Source organism: Condylura cristata, unplaced genomic scaffold (genome assembly GCF_000260355.1).
Source record: "Condylura cristata isolate star-nosed mole 26May11 unplaced genomic scaffold, ConCri1.0 scaffold00007, whole genome shotgun sequence".
Lineage (NCBI taxonomy): Eukaryota > Metazoa > Chordata > Mammalia > Eulipotyphla > Talpidae > Condylura > Condylura cristata.
In genome coordinates this window covers 38,376,233-38,392,509 of record NW_004567108.1, presented here as the reverse complement: position 1 = coordinate 38,392,509, position 16,277 = coordinate 38,376,233, and the positions used below count along the sequence as shown (strand labels likewise).

General features: G+C 36.3%; 1 protein-coding gene across 1 annotated transcript in view; it reads left to right on the top strand.

Moving 5' to 3' along the window:
- Positions 1–16,277, top strand: part of FCHO2 (FCH domain only 2) — a 93,671-nt gene that overhangs the window by 39,038 nt on the left and 38,356 nt on the right. The window contains exons 7-8 of the mRNA XM_012721767.1: positions 2,811–2,909; positions 3,625–3,721. Of these exons, the coding sequence (XP_012577221.1) occupies positions 2,811–2,909; positions 3,625–3,721 (196 nt within the window). The remainder of the gene's footprint in view (positions 1–2,810; positions 2,910–3,624; positions 3,722–16,277) is intronic.

Genomic DNA, 16,277 nt, shown 5'->3' with positions numbered 1-16,277 from the left:
CTGAATGAGTTCTATCCCTGGCCAGGGAGCTGACCCACATGGCGCAGTAGACATCGTCTGTCTCTGTCTCACTCCCTGCCCCCCTCAGCAATGTACTTTGTTGATGGGTGTGGATCGGAGTTGTAGGGGGTGAGAGGATTCACCAGAGACAGAGGGGGGAGTAGAACAGGCAGATCGACGAAGTACACTACTGAGGGGAGCAGCGGGCGGGTCAGGAGAGGTCTGCCATGCCATGTGGTCGCCTCTGGGGCAGGCGGGGATTGAACTCATGCGGAAGTGGCTTAAGCTTCTTAGTGCAGTGCTTTAACCCGCTGTGCCACTAGGGAGGGCCTAATTATTGTTTTTTAACAGAGTAGACTTTAATTTGGGTTATTTAGAAGTGAACTCCATTTTCCTTTTATTTCAAGTTTAGCAGACTCACCCAATCAGGGAAGGGAATATGTCACTGATAATTCATATTGGGTGGCAGGATTTATATTTACTAGTGAGAAAAGAAACTGAATCTCTGAGTTAAAAGAGTTTTAGAACTTACTTGGAGTAGTTGTGATCAATTTTTTTTCATTTGGATTGAGTATAAGCATGATTAAAATTGTCTTATTTTTATGCCTGAGCTTTTTACCACTTTTAAACCTTGAAACCAGATGGAAATTTTGTTTACTTTAAACAGTTAGATGGCTCATTCAAGGAACCTTTAGGGTTGATTCAAGCAGTAGGGACACATACGGACTTTTAGGTTTTTTTTTATATATCTGGTTAACAAACATTTTTAAAATAATGGAACAAAACATTTAAACAGTGGATATTTAAATGAAGGGGAAAAATCTGACTGATTTGTTCAATTTATTTATATTTGAACTGTTGAGATTACATTCTCATTGTCAAATTGCTCTAAGATCAGTGATTAGTTTTGAAGAGTTGTGTTATTTACCAATGATTTCCCACCAAGAAAGCCAACGCAATTTCAAAATTGCATTTGAATCATGCGTTGAGTTTCTCTGTGGCTTCCTGCTTCAAGATATTTTAATAATTAAGGATCTGGTTTATTCATTGTATTTGTTTCAAAGGATATTGAGAAGGCACACTTAAGAAAAGAAATAAAGGGGTCATCCATGTGAAATTAGTAGCTGGATTTGGCTCTGTGAGAAAATTTCTTGTCCACTAAATTGCAGATATTTAAGCTGAAGAGGGCATTTTAGTATGAAATAAAATATAATCACGCTTCTGCTGAATATTCCTCAGTTCTAAGAACAATTCAGGATCTTGAAATATTGATACTGTCATTAAGTTGTTCAAAGTTAGTCAGCAATGAGCATTCTATTTTAACTCTGCCATTCCATGTGAGTAAAATTGATAAAATTTTGTAGATTATTATTGTGTTACTACCCAAATTGATTTTGCCAATATTGATTATTTTAAACTTTGGACCCTTAACACAAATAATAGATAAAATAATTTAGCTTTAGTGATTTCTGATCATGTATTTAAATGCTGAAGAAATTTGGGCATTAAACAAAGAATGAGGGGGCCTTCCTGGTGGCACAGAGGTTAAAAGTTTCAGTGCTATCAAGCTATCACCAGTCACTACTGAATGAGTTCTATCCCTGGCCAGGGAGCTGACCCACATGGCGCAGTAGACATCGTCTGTCTCTGTCTCACTCCCTGCCCCCCTCAGCAATGTATTTCAGTAGATCCACCTGTTTTGCTGTCCTCTGTGTCTCTGGTGAGTCATCTCACCCTCCCCAGAGCCCTCCTCCCCGAAACTCTGGCCTACATCCCAGTTTTTGTATACATAAGTAAATAAAATAAAATCTTTTAAAAAAGTAAGTAAGGGGTGGGGAAATTTAATGTGGTAAACTAAGCAGGAAAGTATTATGACAGGGTAGTTTAGACACATTTCTTAGAATTGTATTTTTTAAAAGAAAAACAGGTTCGTGTATTTTTCTCTGAAAATGACTACTTCATCATTTTCCAAATCCTGTTTTGAGGAATACTATATTGTTCAATGACATATTAATAGCTATTCAGAGAAGACAAGTAAAAAGGGTTATGCAGTCAAAGAAACTTAGAAAACACTTGGGTTGAGCAGAATGAAATAATTTTGTTGTGTCAGTGTTTTTTTGCATTTTAAATGTTTATTGTGAAACCAAGTCTAGCACTGGTTTTGTTCCTGGAGGATAAATATCAGAATAGCTTGGATACATTTTCCAAACAACATTCTCATTTCTTTCTATCCCCTTTTATGTGTTTTATAGTTTGAATTGTTCCTCAGGTGATCTGATAACAGCCTCATGTCAAGTTGAGAACTGCTGAGATAGCTTATACAGGCTTTCCCAATTTCTTTGACCACAGATTACTTCTTTTGGAAACTATATATAACATTTCAAGAATTAGAAAAACATTTTGAGAGGCTAGAGGCCATTGTAAAGCCTTCAAAAGTAAATTATAGTTTTTGTTCTGCCAAGTAATTGTGAAAAAACTTTTTGAAACACTTCCCTTGGCTTTTGTGATAGTGTCCTCTTCTGGGTAGCCTCCTAATCTTTTGACCATAATTACAGTTTTTCATTTTTAGTATATTCAAACGTTGATAGGCTTCATATTTTTCTCAGAAATGACAACAAAAATCTTAACTTCTTAATGTTATGTTTCGGTGTGTGTACAAACATTTGTCTAGAAACATTATTAAACATTATGTAAAATAAACAAATATGTAATAATGGTAACTTGCTAAATTTGGTTAGTTAAACTGAAATGACTTTGATTTCAGAATGTGTATGTCTATATATGTGTAACTTTTTATATTTGCTACACAGAAGTTTCAAGATATTGAAGAAACTCACCTCATTCATATAAAGGAAATTATAGAATCCTTGTCAAATGCTATAAAGGAAATCCATTTGCAAATAGGCCAGGTAAAATTTTACTTTTATTGAGCTGATTCATGAAAATTTTATGTTCACTTTTGACTTTTTAAAAACACAAAACTCACAATACTGTATTTTTTCAGAGAAAGAATATGTACTTAACATGTATTAAATATAAAGAATATTTCACTGAATACTGATAATTCAAATTAATTTTAATAATCAGTGATATCAGTCTTTATATTAGAATTTTTTGAAATTTCTTTGGTAAAGTTACACTATTTTTAAATATTCAGCAGTAGCTTCAGGAAGTTTTCAAACATATACTTAGAAATTTTCCAAAAATACAAGGTTTAACAGTGATATTTTGGGGTATATTGAAACACAGTAGAGAAAAGTGAAGTGTGCTATTTATTATTAAAAATCTTAAACTTTATTGTCTATATACATTACATTTATCATACAAGTTATCTCTTTAAAAGATTTAAAAATGGGAATAGGAAATACCTTTGTTGCTAAGATTGTGAGCCAGATATTAAGGGGCTCATGTGAACAGTAGATGGTACTCATAAATCTACTAACATTGTAAATTCGACAGCAGAATTTTGTTATATTGTAAATTAGGCAAATGGAAAGTTGTAAAAGATTCTGGATCAACACGTTTTGATGTAATGCATTTTAATTTCTTGTAGAAGTTTTATCTGAAGTATAGTAAGAGTATTTATGGAAAAATAAAAATATTGTCTTTATTTAATTTTAATAGGTTCATGAAGAATTTATAAATAACATGGCTAATACTACAGTTGAAAGCTTGATACAAAAGTTTGCTGAGTCAAAAGGCACTGGGAAGGAAAGACCTGGTAAGATGAACCCTACAAGGAAACTTACAGATCTCCAGTCAGTAATAAATGTATTTTGTGTATTTGCCTTTAAATTCCAAAACTGCAAAGTGAAGTTTGGGGAATACCTAAAAATCTGTGTAAAATCTCATGTATTTACTTTGTGTCTGATGATCTGTTAATGATTTTTATTTTGATGTTTAGAGCTTAATAATTTAGTATAACTGAAATGGTTGCTATAACCTTTACTAAATTAATATATTGCAGTTTATTTATGTCTTTGAGAGTAGAGCTAGCTGCAGAGGGTTATTTTAATAAGAGAAAGAGTATGGAGAGAAGACTGAGCCCTCAGCAATGAGGTCAACATAGAATCCTTCTTAATATGTAATGATGTTCATTCACGTATATATTCAAAAAATATATTGAGTGTTAACAGTATTGCAGCACTGTTTTAGACACTGGGGATGTACTGTGAACAAATGAATACCAAAATCGTGATTTAACAAATGATTATAGGTATTCTGAATCTTACTTTTAATAAGCATGTATTTTTAATTTTTCATATACTTTCATTTATATGTAATGTAGTAAATAACCCATTCCTTTCTAATTTTTCATATACTTTCATTTATATGAAATGTACTAAGTAGCCCATTCCTTTCCCCACTTCAGCATGCGTATAGTCTTCCACATTCCTTGTTCTTACAAGGTATTTGTTTCACTCTCCAAGTAAAAATAATTCACTTCAATTGAGATGTTAAAGATAAAATTTATGAAAATGATTAAGACATTTGTAGAGAAATCTGGAATCCATTTTTCTTCCATGTAGTTCATAGAACTGTGGCTTGAAATGTCAGTCATCTTCACTTTTTTCTTCCCACATTTCAAGTCTTATTGATTGAGTTATCTGGTGTTCTCTTCACACCTTCCCATCCCTGTTACTTCTATCAAAAAATGCCAAGGAACTGTATAGATTTCATTGAAAAGATGGGTATATAATGGTAAGATTATTAGGATGTTAAAGAGGTTGAAATGGATGAGCTGCTGTTAGGAAAGCATTAGTGATCAAATAGTAGCCAACTGTGGTTAAAGTTTAGTGAGCTTTTACTTTGTGCAATGTACTATGTCAACCAGTTTTCAGGTGCACTTTGATCTTTAGTAACTCTTTCAGTATTTTATAGGTGTGGGAAATGTTTACATATTAAATGATTTGACTTTGCTAGTATATGCCAAAGCTGAATTCTTGAACCAGTGTCTCTATACTTTGGAGAAATTAAAATATAACTAAGTAATTTTATGGCCCTCGAAAGAATGAGGATCTTAAGATACATGACTATAGAATAGTGCAAAACCTAAATTTATTTGTAAAGAGATTAAATTGTAGATTAATAGATTAGGTAAAAACAGTTTGGGGTAGGGCTCTCTCTGGTGGTGCAGCGGGTTAAAGCACCGCATTATGAAGCTCTCTGAAGCCACTGCAGCACCACTTCAATCACAGCCAGGGAGCTGACCCACATGGTGTGGCAGATCTCTCCTGATCTGCTTGCTGCTCCCCTCAGTAGTATACTTCTTCAATCTGCCTGTTCTGCTCCCCACTTTGTCTCTGGTGAATCCTCTCACCTACCACACCTCTGGTCTGTATATCAGTTCTGTAAGCATAAATATCTTCAAAAAGAAAACCACAGTTTGGAGTAGCAGCTCTTTTGCCCACCTGTGACTATGCAGATGTTTCTCTCTCTCTCTTTTTTCCCCCAAGATTTATTTATGCATACAGAACTGGGGTACAGACCAGAGGTGCAAGGATCGTGAGAGGATTCACCAGAGACAGATTGGGGAGCAGAAGAGGGAGATCAACAAAGTTCACTGCTGAGGAGAGCAGCCGGTGGGTCAGGAGAAGTCTGCCATACTGTGTGGGTCACCTCTGGGGCCAGGGGTCCAGCTCACACTCAGATAGCTGCAGCTAGCTTGCAGTGCTGCACCCTAAACCATTGCACCACCAGGGAGGGTTTTCTCTCTCTCTCTCTTTTTTTTTTTTTTTGCCTCTCTCTCTTTTTTTAAAGATTTATTTATTTATGCATACAAGAGCTGGGGAGTAGGCCAGAGTGTGTGGGTGACTCTCACCCAGCAGATTAATAGTGGGGAGCGTAACAGGCAGGTTGACTGAAATGCACTGCTGAGGGGAGCAGTGGGCAAGACAGGAAAGGTCCTCTGCGCCTTGTGGGTCCCAGGTGTTTTTCTTCATTGACCTTCTACCTTAATAAAGCTGCAGAGCAACTCTCCTCCAAGGCTGCCCGCCAGGACTATGCGGGCCTGTCCTTTAACAAACCTGTCCTTTTCCAGGGCAGTTCTTTCTGCCTGTTTGTTGCTGTGTAAGTGTCCTTTATTCTTTTTATAATAAGCCTGCCCTTTTGGATATTGAAAAGCAATTGGGAACACATAGAATTTTTATATAGACCATTTAAAAGTCCTTAGAAATCTGTTAATAATAAGAAATAACTAGAAGAATAATTAGAAATCTGTTTTATTGTGTCATTATCAGTGTCTTGGCAGTGATACTGTATTATAGCTTTGCAAAATATTATAGAAAACTGGGCAAAGTGTATGAAGAGTTCCCTGTATTTTTAAAAAACAACCATATGTAAATCTATAATTATCTTAATAAAATTTTCAATTTAAAATATACCTTAGAACACTTAGTGCACTTAGGGCACTTGAGCTGAAATGAGACCTAAATTGATTAACTGTATCTTTTTCGCTCCTGAGTTATGAATAATCCAGTGTATTGAAGCAAAAAGAAAAAGGAAATCAGCTTTAACTGGATTAATATTTCCCTTAAAGTGTTGAACCACAGAATGATTGAAACATAAAAGATACAAAGCAAGCCACTTTATTTATTTATGCATTCAGAACTGGGGAACAGGCCAGAGATGCAAGGCAGGTGAGAGGATTCACCAGAGACAGAATGGGGAGCAGAATAGGCAGATCAACAGAGTACACTGCTGAGGGGAGCAGCAGGCAGGTCAGGAGAAGTCTGCTGCGCCATGTGGGTCACCTCTGGGATGGGGATCGAACTCATGCTAAAGTGGCTTTAGCTTCTTAGTGCTGTGCTTTAACCTGCTGCGCCACCAGGGAGGGCCAAGCCACTTTATTTTGATTGTCATTTTTTAGTGACACTTTATTTCCTATGTAATTGCCCACTTTTCCAGCTTCCAGGAATTTTACTGCTCTTTTGCTTATATGCCAGTGTCATTTCCTAAGATATTATTGCTCAGTCCAGGACTTACAAGTATACTGTGTGTCTCTGCTTTTACTGGTAGCATTAGATATTGTTATTAAATTGTTGCTTTTTTTTTTTTTTTGCTCATTGGAGGCCTCTCTTTCTCATCCCATTGCAGACAGTCAGTGGCAGTACTGAGAGTTGACATTCAAATTGAAAACTGTCATCTCTGCCTTAGTTTAATAGAGGCTTTTTTTTTTAAGTGTTAGCCTATTTTTAACTAGCTTAAAGTAAGGTAATGCTTTGTCTTTTACAATCTTGAAGGATTGGAATGGAGTCAATACCAAATGGATGGCATCACAGGAATATGTTTCACTCTTTTGTTTCTGCTTGTCTCTACTTGACTTCAGCTTTTAAAACTTCTGCTGTAGCCTTTTTTCACATTGTAGGGAAGGAAAGCAGCAACAACCCCAGGCCTCTGGGTTTAGTTTAGGACCCCAGTATTAACATATAAATTTTGGGGAAATTTTTTGTGTGCTTATTATTTAATTAATCATTGTGCTTAGTAAGGTGTATTTTAAGATTGTTTAAATAGGTCATATGCCCAATACATAGGGTTGTAGGTTATGTATCTTGAAAAAGTGATACAAAAATATTTTCTGGCAGACATAAATAATTACTATAAGATTTTGTGGTATCTGTGTACAAAATTCATAGAGACCAAACCTAAAAATACTACTGTAAACTAGGGTAGTTTGTAAATGTGTTGCAGGTGTAGGATTTAGCATGTTATTAATACTTAAATAAGAAAATTCAGTTTAGGAAACAAAGGTTTACTTTATAATTAAATAAACTAGAGGGAAGTTACAGTACAATCATGGAATTTTATTGTGTAAGGGATCCTTAAAATTATCTAGTCCAAACTGGTTCACTTAACACAGAGGCAGGTTGAAACTTATCAAATATGTATATATTCCTATATATGCATGACACTACTTAATTGTATCACTTAATATGGACTGCAGGTGAATTACAGTTTTATCACTTCTCAAATTTTGCTAGGCCAGCTTACAGGGATCTTTAAACCCTTATTTATAATAATGTCATACATGCTCATTTGCTCGTACATTCTCTATGGGGAAAAAAAATACCACCATATATGCAATTTTATAAATTCTCTTCATTAGGTATTTAAAATAATTCTGAGTCAGAAATTGTCTTTAGATTCCTTCCTTGACTTTTAAACATCTGAACATGTAAATTAAGTTTATTTTCTTATGTGTGATACAACACAATACTTAGCCTTGTAGTTTGTGGCCTGCTTTTTACTAGCAGTGAGACATTTACGTTTCATACCCTCTTGTGTAAAGTGGGGATGATAATAGTACTTAACCTTATGTGCTTGTTGTGAGGTTTACTTGACATAAGGTAAATTATTGAGTATTTAATAAATGTTACTTTAAACAGTTAACAGGGGCCTCCCTGGTGGCCTAGGGGTTAAGTCTGGGTGCTTTCACTACTAGACCTGAGTTCAGTCCTTGATCAAGGGAGCTTGTCCACATACGGCACAAATGACTTTCCTTTCTTGCTCTTTGCTCCCCTTAGCAGTGTATTTCAGTAAACCTGTCTGCTTCCCCACCCCCCTCCCCCCATCTCTGGTGAATCCTCTCACCTCCTGCACCTCTGGCTTACACCCCAGCTCTTCTAAGCAAAAAAAAAAGTTAATACATTCCTGATTAATAGGCATCTACTAATGAATATTTTCTCTTTATAAATTTAATTTTGCCCCAAGAAGTACTGAGACCTCTAGAAAATCCTATATCTAGAAGAGATAGATCAAGAATAGAATAGTGATGACCTGGGCTTTACTAGAATTAACAAACCCAAATTTAAGTAATTATTTCAGAATGACTGTCGTCATTATGTACATAGGTGAGTAAAAAAAAGGATCCTAGAACTAACTTAGTTGGTGTGGTGTGGGATAGAGTGGAAGGAATAAATATTTTCTAGTTGACTTGCTATAGGTGTGTGTAGTTATAGCTCTTCCAGATTATGGACACTTGAAGAAATGAGTCTAGGGACCAATTGCAATGAGAAAAATTTTGTGTTTTTCAGAAAAATGAAAAATTGCATGGGATTATATGGCAATAATGAACTTAAGGATTTTGGTTTTAAGACTTTTTCTATTAATAATTACCTGAGGGGTACCCTGGGATACCCAAATTTGGACATTTGAAGAAGTTCTGCTATCCACTGCATAGAGATAAAGCACTGCATAAAGATAATATAAGGACTTTTATTGGATTTGTGTGCACAGAGAGAGAGAAAAAAAGGATAATTGTTCTCCAATAAAACACCTTCAAATTACTTATCCCTTTGTGGGTGAATGCCCAGCCAAATAGGGTTGCCCTGAAGTGGGGCCCACTTTACAACATTTGATGTCTAAGGCATCTTCTAGCAGGGAACCACAAAAAGAAGACAGAAGAGACCAGGCAAAAGTATGGGACAAAAGGAGAGAAGCCAGAATACAAATCAAGATAGATAAAGACTGCCATTGTGAGCCCCCCCACATATGTCTTACCCATGTGCCTCTGCAAATTTTTCCTTCATGTGTCTCTTTACATGTCTCCTTCCCAGAAGCACCAGGGTGCACATTGGGCTTCAGGAACTAGAGCTCTCATCTTCCTTTGCAGATCCCACCTGCCTGTCAGTTACATAACTTCACCTGTTGTTCAGCCTGGTCCATCATTAAGTGGGCAGGAAACTTGATACCTCCTCTTTTTATGGAAATGACCTTGGCATGAAAGTATATATTTCTTAAACTATTTGGTCTTTATTTACAGTTCCTTGAAAAGTCTGGGAATTTTCTACATTTTGAGTGTTAAAGGGTGTCTTTTGAGAGGTTAATGAAGCACTTTGGGAAAGCAACTGGAGGCTGTTGCCAAGAAAACCTATAGGAATAAGGGGGACTCCTGCCCTAGAGGGGAGAGGGGCTAGGGATTGAGGTTTTTTTGCCAGTGGTCAATGATTTAATCAACCACGCTTAAATAATGAAGCCTCTCTCTATAAACATCCAAATGGAGGGACTTCAGAGAGGAGCTGTGCAGATTGGGAAAGGGGGTGAAAGGTTCAAGCCTTTCTCCCATACATCTCCTCCATCTTATTGTGCGTAAGCTATAGTCAGTCGGTGATCTAGTGAGTAAACAGGTTTTCTGAGCTCTGTGGGCAGGTCTAGCAAATTAATTCAACCTGAGGAGTAAAGAGGGGTCCTGGCGACCTCTGACTGACATAACAAGTTGGTCACAGCGTTCATAATAACCTGGGCTTGCAATTGGCCTATGAGTAGAGGGAACCTTAACTTGTGTAACCTATGACGACTCTGGATAGATAGTGTTAGAATTGAGTTGAATTTTTGGATAACCTGGTGTCAGAATTGCTTAATTTTTGGGAACCCTTCACATATACATTGAAATAGGATCTGGGAACCCTGTTTACTGAGAAATATGGTTTCACTTGTTTAGAGTGGGCCCTTGGTACCATTATATTTTAACTCTCCTCGTCAGATTCTAATGTGCAGCTATTGTTGAGAACCACGGTAGTATATCACTGGTGTTTGCTATTATAAATGCAGATCTCAAGCCTTACCTCAGGTCTTCCGAATCAGAATGTTACAAAGATATCTCCATAAAAGGGGGAGTAACCCAATCCCACTTTATTATAGGTGGAGCTGAGTAGCCACGTAATATTGTAATATGGAAGGCAGGTGGGCTTTGAAAAGGAGGAAGATGAGAGCTCTTGTTTCTGTAGACCAACTTGCACCCTGGTCCTGCTGGGAAGGAGACACTTGGTGGAGTGACATGTAGAGACACTTGAAAGAGACACAAGGGTGAGAAACCCTTTGGGAGGTTGATATTGGCAACTGTTACCTTGATTTGCACTTTGAATTTGCTTCTTTATCCCACTTATCTGGCGCCTTTCATCCCCTTCCTGTAGTTCCCCTTCAGAAAGTACCTTAGACTTATAGCAAGTCTTCATGCTTCAGCAGCTCTGCTTTGGGCCAACTCTGTTTGGGCATTTACCTATAATGGAATGGGTAAATTCAGGTGGGAAAACTCTTACTAGGAACTTTCCTTTTCCTTAAGTACTCTTAATTCTTTAAAAGTTCTTTCACACTGAGAGCGTGCTTTGTGCACATGGACGACTGCAGACTTTGTTAGAGTGTGCAAGTTTGGGGAGATCCCTAGGTACGGTTTGGTCACATGCTAACAAGAACCAGTATATTAATCGATTCTCAGTGTAGAGTAAGTGAATTGGCCTTTGTGGTTATCACCTGAGGCTTTGAATGCAGAGGGCACTTGGGAGCCTGGGGGGTGGGAAGGGCATGGGTGCCTGATGGTGGACACCTGGAGTGTGGTGTGGGCGTGCATAAGTGGGCGCACCTGAGCCTGACTGCGGAAGCTATAAGGGTGGCATCACATAGAGAGCGGGGCGGCAGATGAGCAAAGACTGAGAGGAAGAGACTCTCTGGGAGCTTGGAGGCTTGCCTCTCTGCCTCACCAGCCTGCAGGCTTGCCCCACAACAGTTGGCATTAAAGCCAGAAAAAGCCATTGAGGGGTCCAGTGATCTCCTTTGCCTGCCTCCTAGAATCGATAGAGAATCTGCCCTGTTCTTGCTTCTACTACACCGTGCAGTTTCTGTGGACAGTAAAATTGGAGAAATAGTCTAAACTTAATCTTTGGCCATGGACGCTGGAGTTTCCAAGGATTGTACAGGTAGGTAGTTCTCTGAGTGTCATCTCAGGACCACTGGTGTCACCTGGGAATTTGTTAAAAATGCAGATTCCAGAGCATCAACCTAGACCATCAGAAGGAGCATTTTCAAATGATTTACCAAGTGAAAAAAGTAAAAGACTGCATATTTATGGGTGTATGTAAAGGAAGAAAAAGCAAATATGGCAAAAGGTACTATTGCTATCCCCTTCTATCACTGGTTAAAAATAACATGACCTAGGTTCAAAAAGAATAGTCTTAAGGAAATCAGCAACAAGCAAGTGTCAAAACCAAAACATGAGTCTCCATGCCCTTTGCATACCACTGCAAGGTGGAGATAGATGTTCTTTTCATCTTAACTTGGCTAGTTTAATCTGAGGCATTTAGGAATGTGGCTGTGTTGCATTCCACAGGCCCAGGAGCAAACTTGAAAATAGTCATTGACTCCCATTGTTAGGAGTCACCTCTTTCCTCTCCCAGCTCCACCCACCCTTTTCATTATCATCCTTCTTTTCATTAGACTTCGGGATTTGGGCATGTTTGTGTGTTTTATTTTGATTTCTAATTAGAACCAAGTATCCTATGGTTTTAGTTGTATGTGAAGGCTGTGTTTGATTTGAGTAGCCCAGCTTTTTTGAGTTTTAAGGCCAGTTTTTAACTAGCCAAAGTTGCAAATTTGCCATGTTGAAAGCCTGAGATTTAAAATTGATTCCAAAACATAAATATTATTTTACATTTTAAAAATATTCTGCCTCATTCCACAAAATATTTGTGGAGTTAAATGAATTGTATTTACTCTAGTACGTTTCTTAAAAGTTTTAATCCAAATTAGACTTGGGTGAATTCTTCAAGTTGTTGACTTTCTTTTGCTAGCAATGATTTGTTCCTACCAGATGTTTAAAGTATCATATGTAAAATTATTATGCCTGGATTCTTGACCTCATTAGGGTATGCTTTAATTTCTTCTGCCTCTAATTAAACTCATAATGTGTCTTTAGATAATGAACATCGGGAGAAAAAAGACAAAATGTTCTTACTTGCTTTCGTACAAATTAAATTGCCCTGTAGCCCAGCTTAAAACCCAAGTGCAAAGGACAGTTAAATATTTTGATAAGAGTATAAAACAGGTGAAATGTTCTTACTTGGTATTTTTATATAATATTAGGCATATAATTTGAAAGGATTTGATATTTTATATTTCAAAATTATTTTGAATAGTTGGTTATCTGGCATTTTCTTACTTCAAATAAATTTTATGGATTTTTAAGAGGATACTTGTAAGTAATGTAGAGAAAAGCAGTGAAGATAAATATGTCTGGTAGAGGAAACAGGTTTTAGAGGGGAAAAATGGAGATTTTTGAGGGGATTTTTTTTATAGTGTTTAAGGGATACTTTTACTCTTTTTACATATGTAGAGTCTTCCAGCAATCTTAATAGAATTTATACCATGTTTGCTAAAATGATGGTGAAAGTCTTTTTAGATATTTGTAAATAATAATTTTTTAGGCAGAGTTTTGTATATAGTTACTGGGCACATATGTGCTTTATACTGCAGCAGAATTTTTGATTAACCACAGTGCTTGTCTTTTTTTTTTTTTTTGGTAAATAACATTTATTTGACAGATACAGTCTCTGAAGCTTACTTAGTGATACAGCTAATAGTAAATCATGGATAATTTAGGTAGTGTTTGTCATGTTTTATAGTTTTACAGCAAGTACAGAGTTGCTAATTATCAGATGCACTTACTAAATTATTTACCTGGATCTTCTCATCTCTTTGTAAACTTACTGTAGATCTCTAAAGGACTCTAAGAGCTCTGTACCCTTTCTTAATGAATTTGCAGAATAGAATTGAAGTCCTAACATTTTTAGTTGGGTCATTTTGGCATTTTTTGAATGGAATTTATGAATGTACTTTTGGGGGGGGTTCATTTGCTATAAGAATGCCCTACCTAGAAAGGGAGGTATCGCTAATTAATTGAAGGACCTTGTTTGTCAACTCATTTTTATGACTATTTTAGTTCATTTATCTGTAACTGTTAATCTACTCTGTGTGAATGAAATCTGGACCTGAAGAAGTAAATCTTAGATTTGGGGGAAGAACATTAGCCAGTATTTTTAGATACTCCTGCTTGTGAAGAAATCTTTGTTATTAATCAGTGATCTTCTTTGATTATGGACATTCACTGAGAACTCTGATCACAAATTTGCACATAGTTAAACTTAAGCATTGTCTCAGAAGAAACATAGTTTTCCTGCCTTTAAGTTTTTTATTTTTTTGATACAGCAGGTTGTACCAATCACTAATGAAATTATTTCACAAAAATTGCTGTACTTACATAGATTTAAATGTCACAAACAAGTTATATGTTACAAAACAGGTCACATCTTATAAAAACAGATTACATGTGACAAAACAATTACATGTGACAAAACAATTACATGTGACAAAACAATTACATGTTACAAAACAATTACATGTTACAAAACAGAAATAAAAAAACAGTTTAATGAAAGGTAATATTTTGGGGCTATGTCAGTATAAGAATAATTAAGGCCTTTGCTATTTACTACCTAAATAATTTGGTTTTAAAAGTTAGACTCAACAGATTTGTCACTTCAGAGCTGTTTTAATTGATTTTCAACTAATACCCACTTTATCATATTTTTTAAAAATTAAAGTAACATTGATTTTATTTTTAATTTTTAATATATATTTTAAATTGTTCATTTTAATAAAGTGTTTGATTTCCTTCTCTTAAGTGTAATCTCCATAAAATTCCCACCATCAAGTTATCCATGAACTGTCACCATAGTCTCTTTTGCTCTTAACTTCTCCTGTTCTGATCCCTCTTTTCCCTGCCCTGCTGTATGTCTCTGATTATAGTTTGCCTGCTGATTTTAACTCCATCCCATCCCTTGTTTTGTTTCCCTGTATACCTCCTATAAGTAAGACCACTGGATATTTTTCTTTTTTAACTTCACTGAACATAATCTTTTCCCAATTCCATCCATGTTGCTGTGAATTGCATGAATTTATCTTTAAGTGCTGAATAGGATTCCATTGTGTGTATATACCACATCTTCCTGGTCTAGTCATCTGTTTTTTTTTGGCATTTAGGTTGTTTCCATAGCTTAGCTATTGTAAATAGATCTGCAATGAATGTAGAAGCACGGTTTCCTTTTGAATTAATGTTTTTGTGTCCTTGGGTATATTTCCTAGGAGTAGAATTGTCGGGTTATATATTAGAGTTACTTTTAGTAGTTTGAGGGTCCTCTACACATCTTTCATAATAGTTGGGCCAGTTTGCATTCCCAATAGTAATGTAAAAGGCTTCCTTGCAGTCTTAGTCGTTCGCTTTTTTTTTTTAATGAATAATATAATAGTTTATTTTTACATCATTTTGTGCATTTTCCCATCTCAGTTGTAATCCCCTTGGGCTTTCCATAGTTGTTTTTTTTTTTTTTTTTCAATGTGGGTCATTCTTACTGGTGTAAGGTGATACCTGTGGTTTTGGTTTGTATTTTTCTGATTATGTGATGTTGAATATTTTTTCATGTGCCTGTTGGCTATCTGCATTTTCTCTTTGAAGAAGTGTCTTTTTAGCTCTTCTGTTCAATTTTTGACTGGATTCTTTGTTTTCGCTGAGTTGTGTAAGCTCTTTGTAATCTTTGATATCAGTTCCTTATCAGTTATGTGTAGTTCAGATATTTTCTCCCAATCTGTAGTGTGTCGATTCATCTTGGTTATTTTCTCTTGCTGTAGAGAAGCTTTTCAGTTTGAGATAGTCCCAGCAGTTTATCTTTTCTTTCATTTTCTGTGCTTTGGGGGATGAGTCTTTAAAGATGTTTCTGAGATGTATAAGGTAAAACTGATTTTAAACACTGTGTGTGACTTAGAGATAGAGGTTCATTCCACTTGAGATCATTTTATCATTTTTCAACCTCTCTACATTTCTCTCTCATTCCAGGCTAATTAAGTATCTTTAAGACCACTTTGCTAGTGTGTTTTTGAGAGGGGGGGTGGAGAGAGAGAATGTGTATGTGTATGTGTGTGTGTACAAAGACATAACTGAATGCTGGTTTCAGTTTTCCTTAGCCAATAAAAGGAAACAGTTTGAGAAGGAAAGAATTTAATTTGCTGACAAATTGAGGTGGGCAGCAGACTCTGAATGACCACTGTTCTGCTTTTTGTCAGAGGGCAGGGGTAGTATCCAAAGTTACAAGGGAGCGGAAGGGGAGAAGTAAGCAAGAGTGAGTATGTCTATCCTTGTGATGCAGGCATCTAGAGATTTTGGGGGAGATTCATGTTGGTGCCAGCTTGCTTTGTCATCACCTGGTGATCAGCAATTTCAATGCTATCTTCTTAGGGAAGTTCTTTTCCCCTTGGAAAGCAAGAAGACAAGGTCATTAAATTCACAGGGTCTGGTGGGACAGGAAGGGGGAGACATGTCCTTTTATCACAATCCTATTCCTGTTTCATATGTATTGTTTTCCCATTACCTGTGATTCAAATACTTTTAACTTCCATACAGTTAGTGAGATCTGGTTTGTAATCCCAGCATCACCACTTAATGTGTAATTAATTCA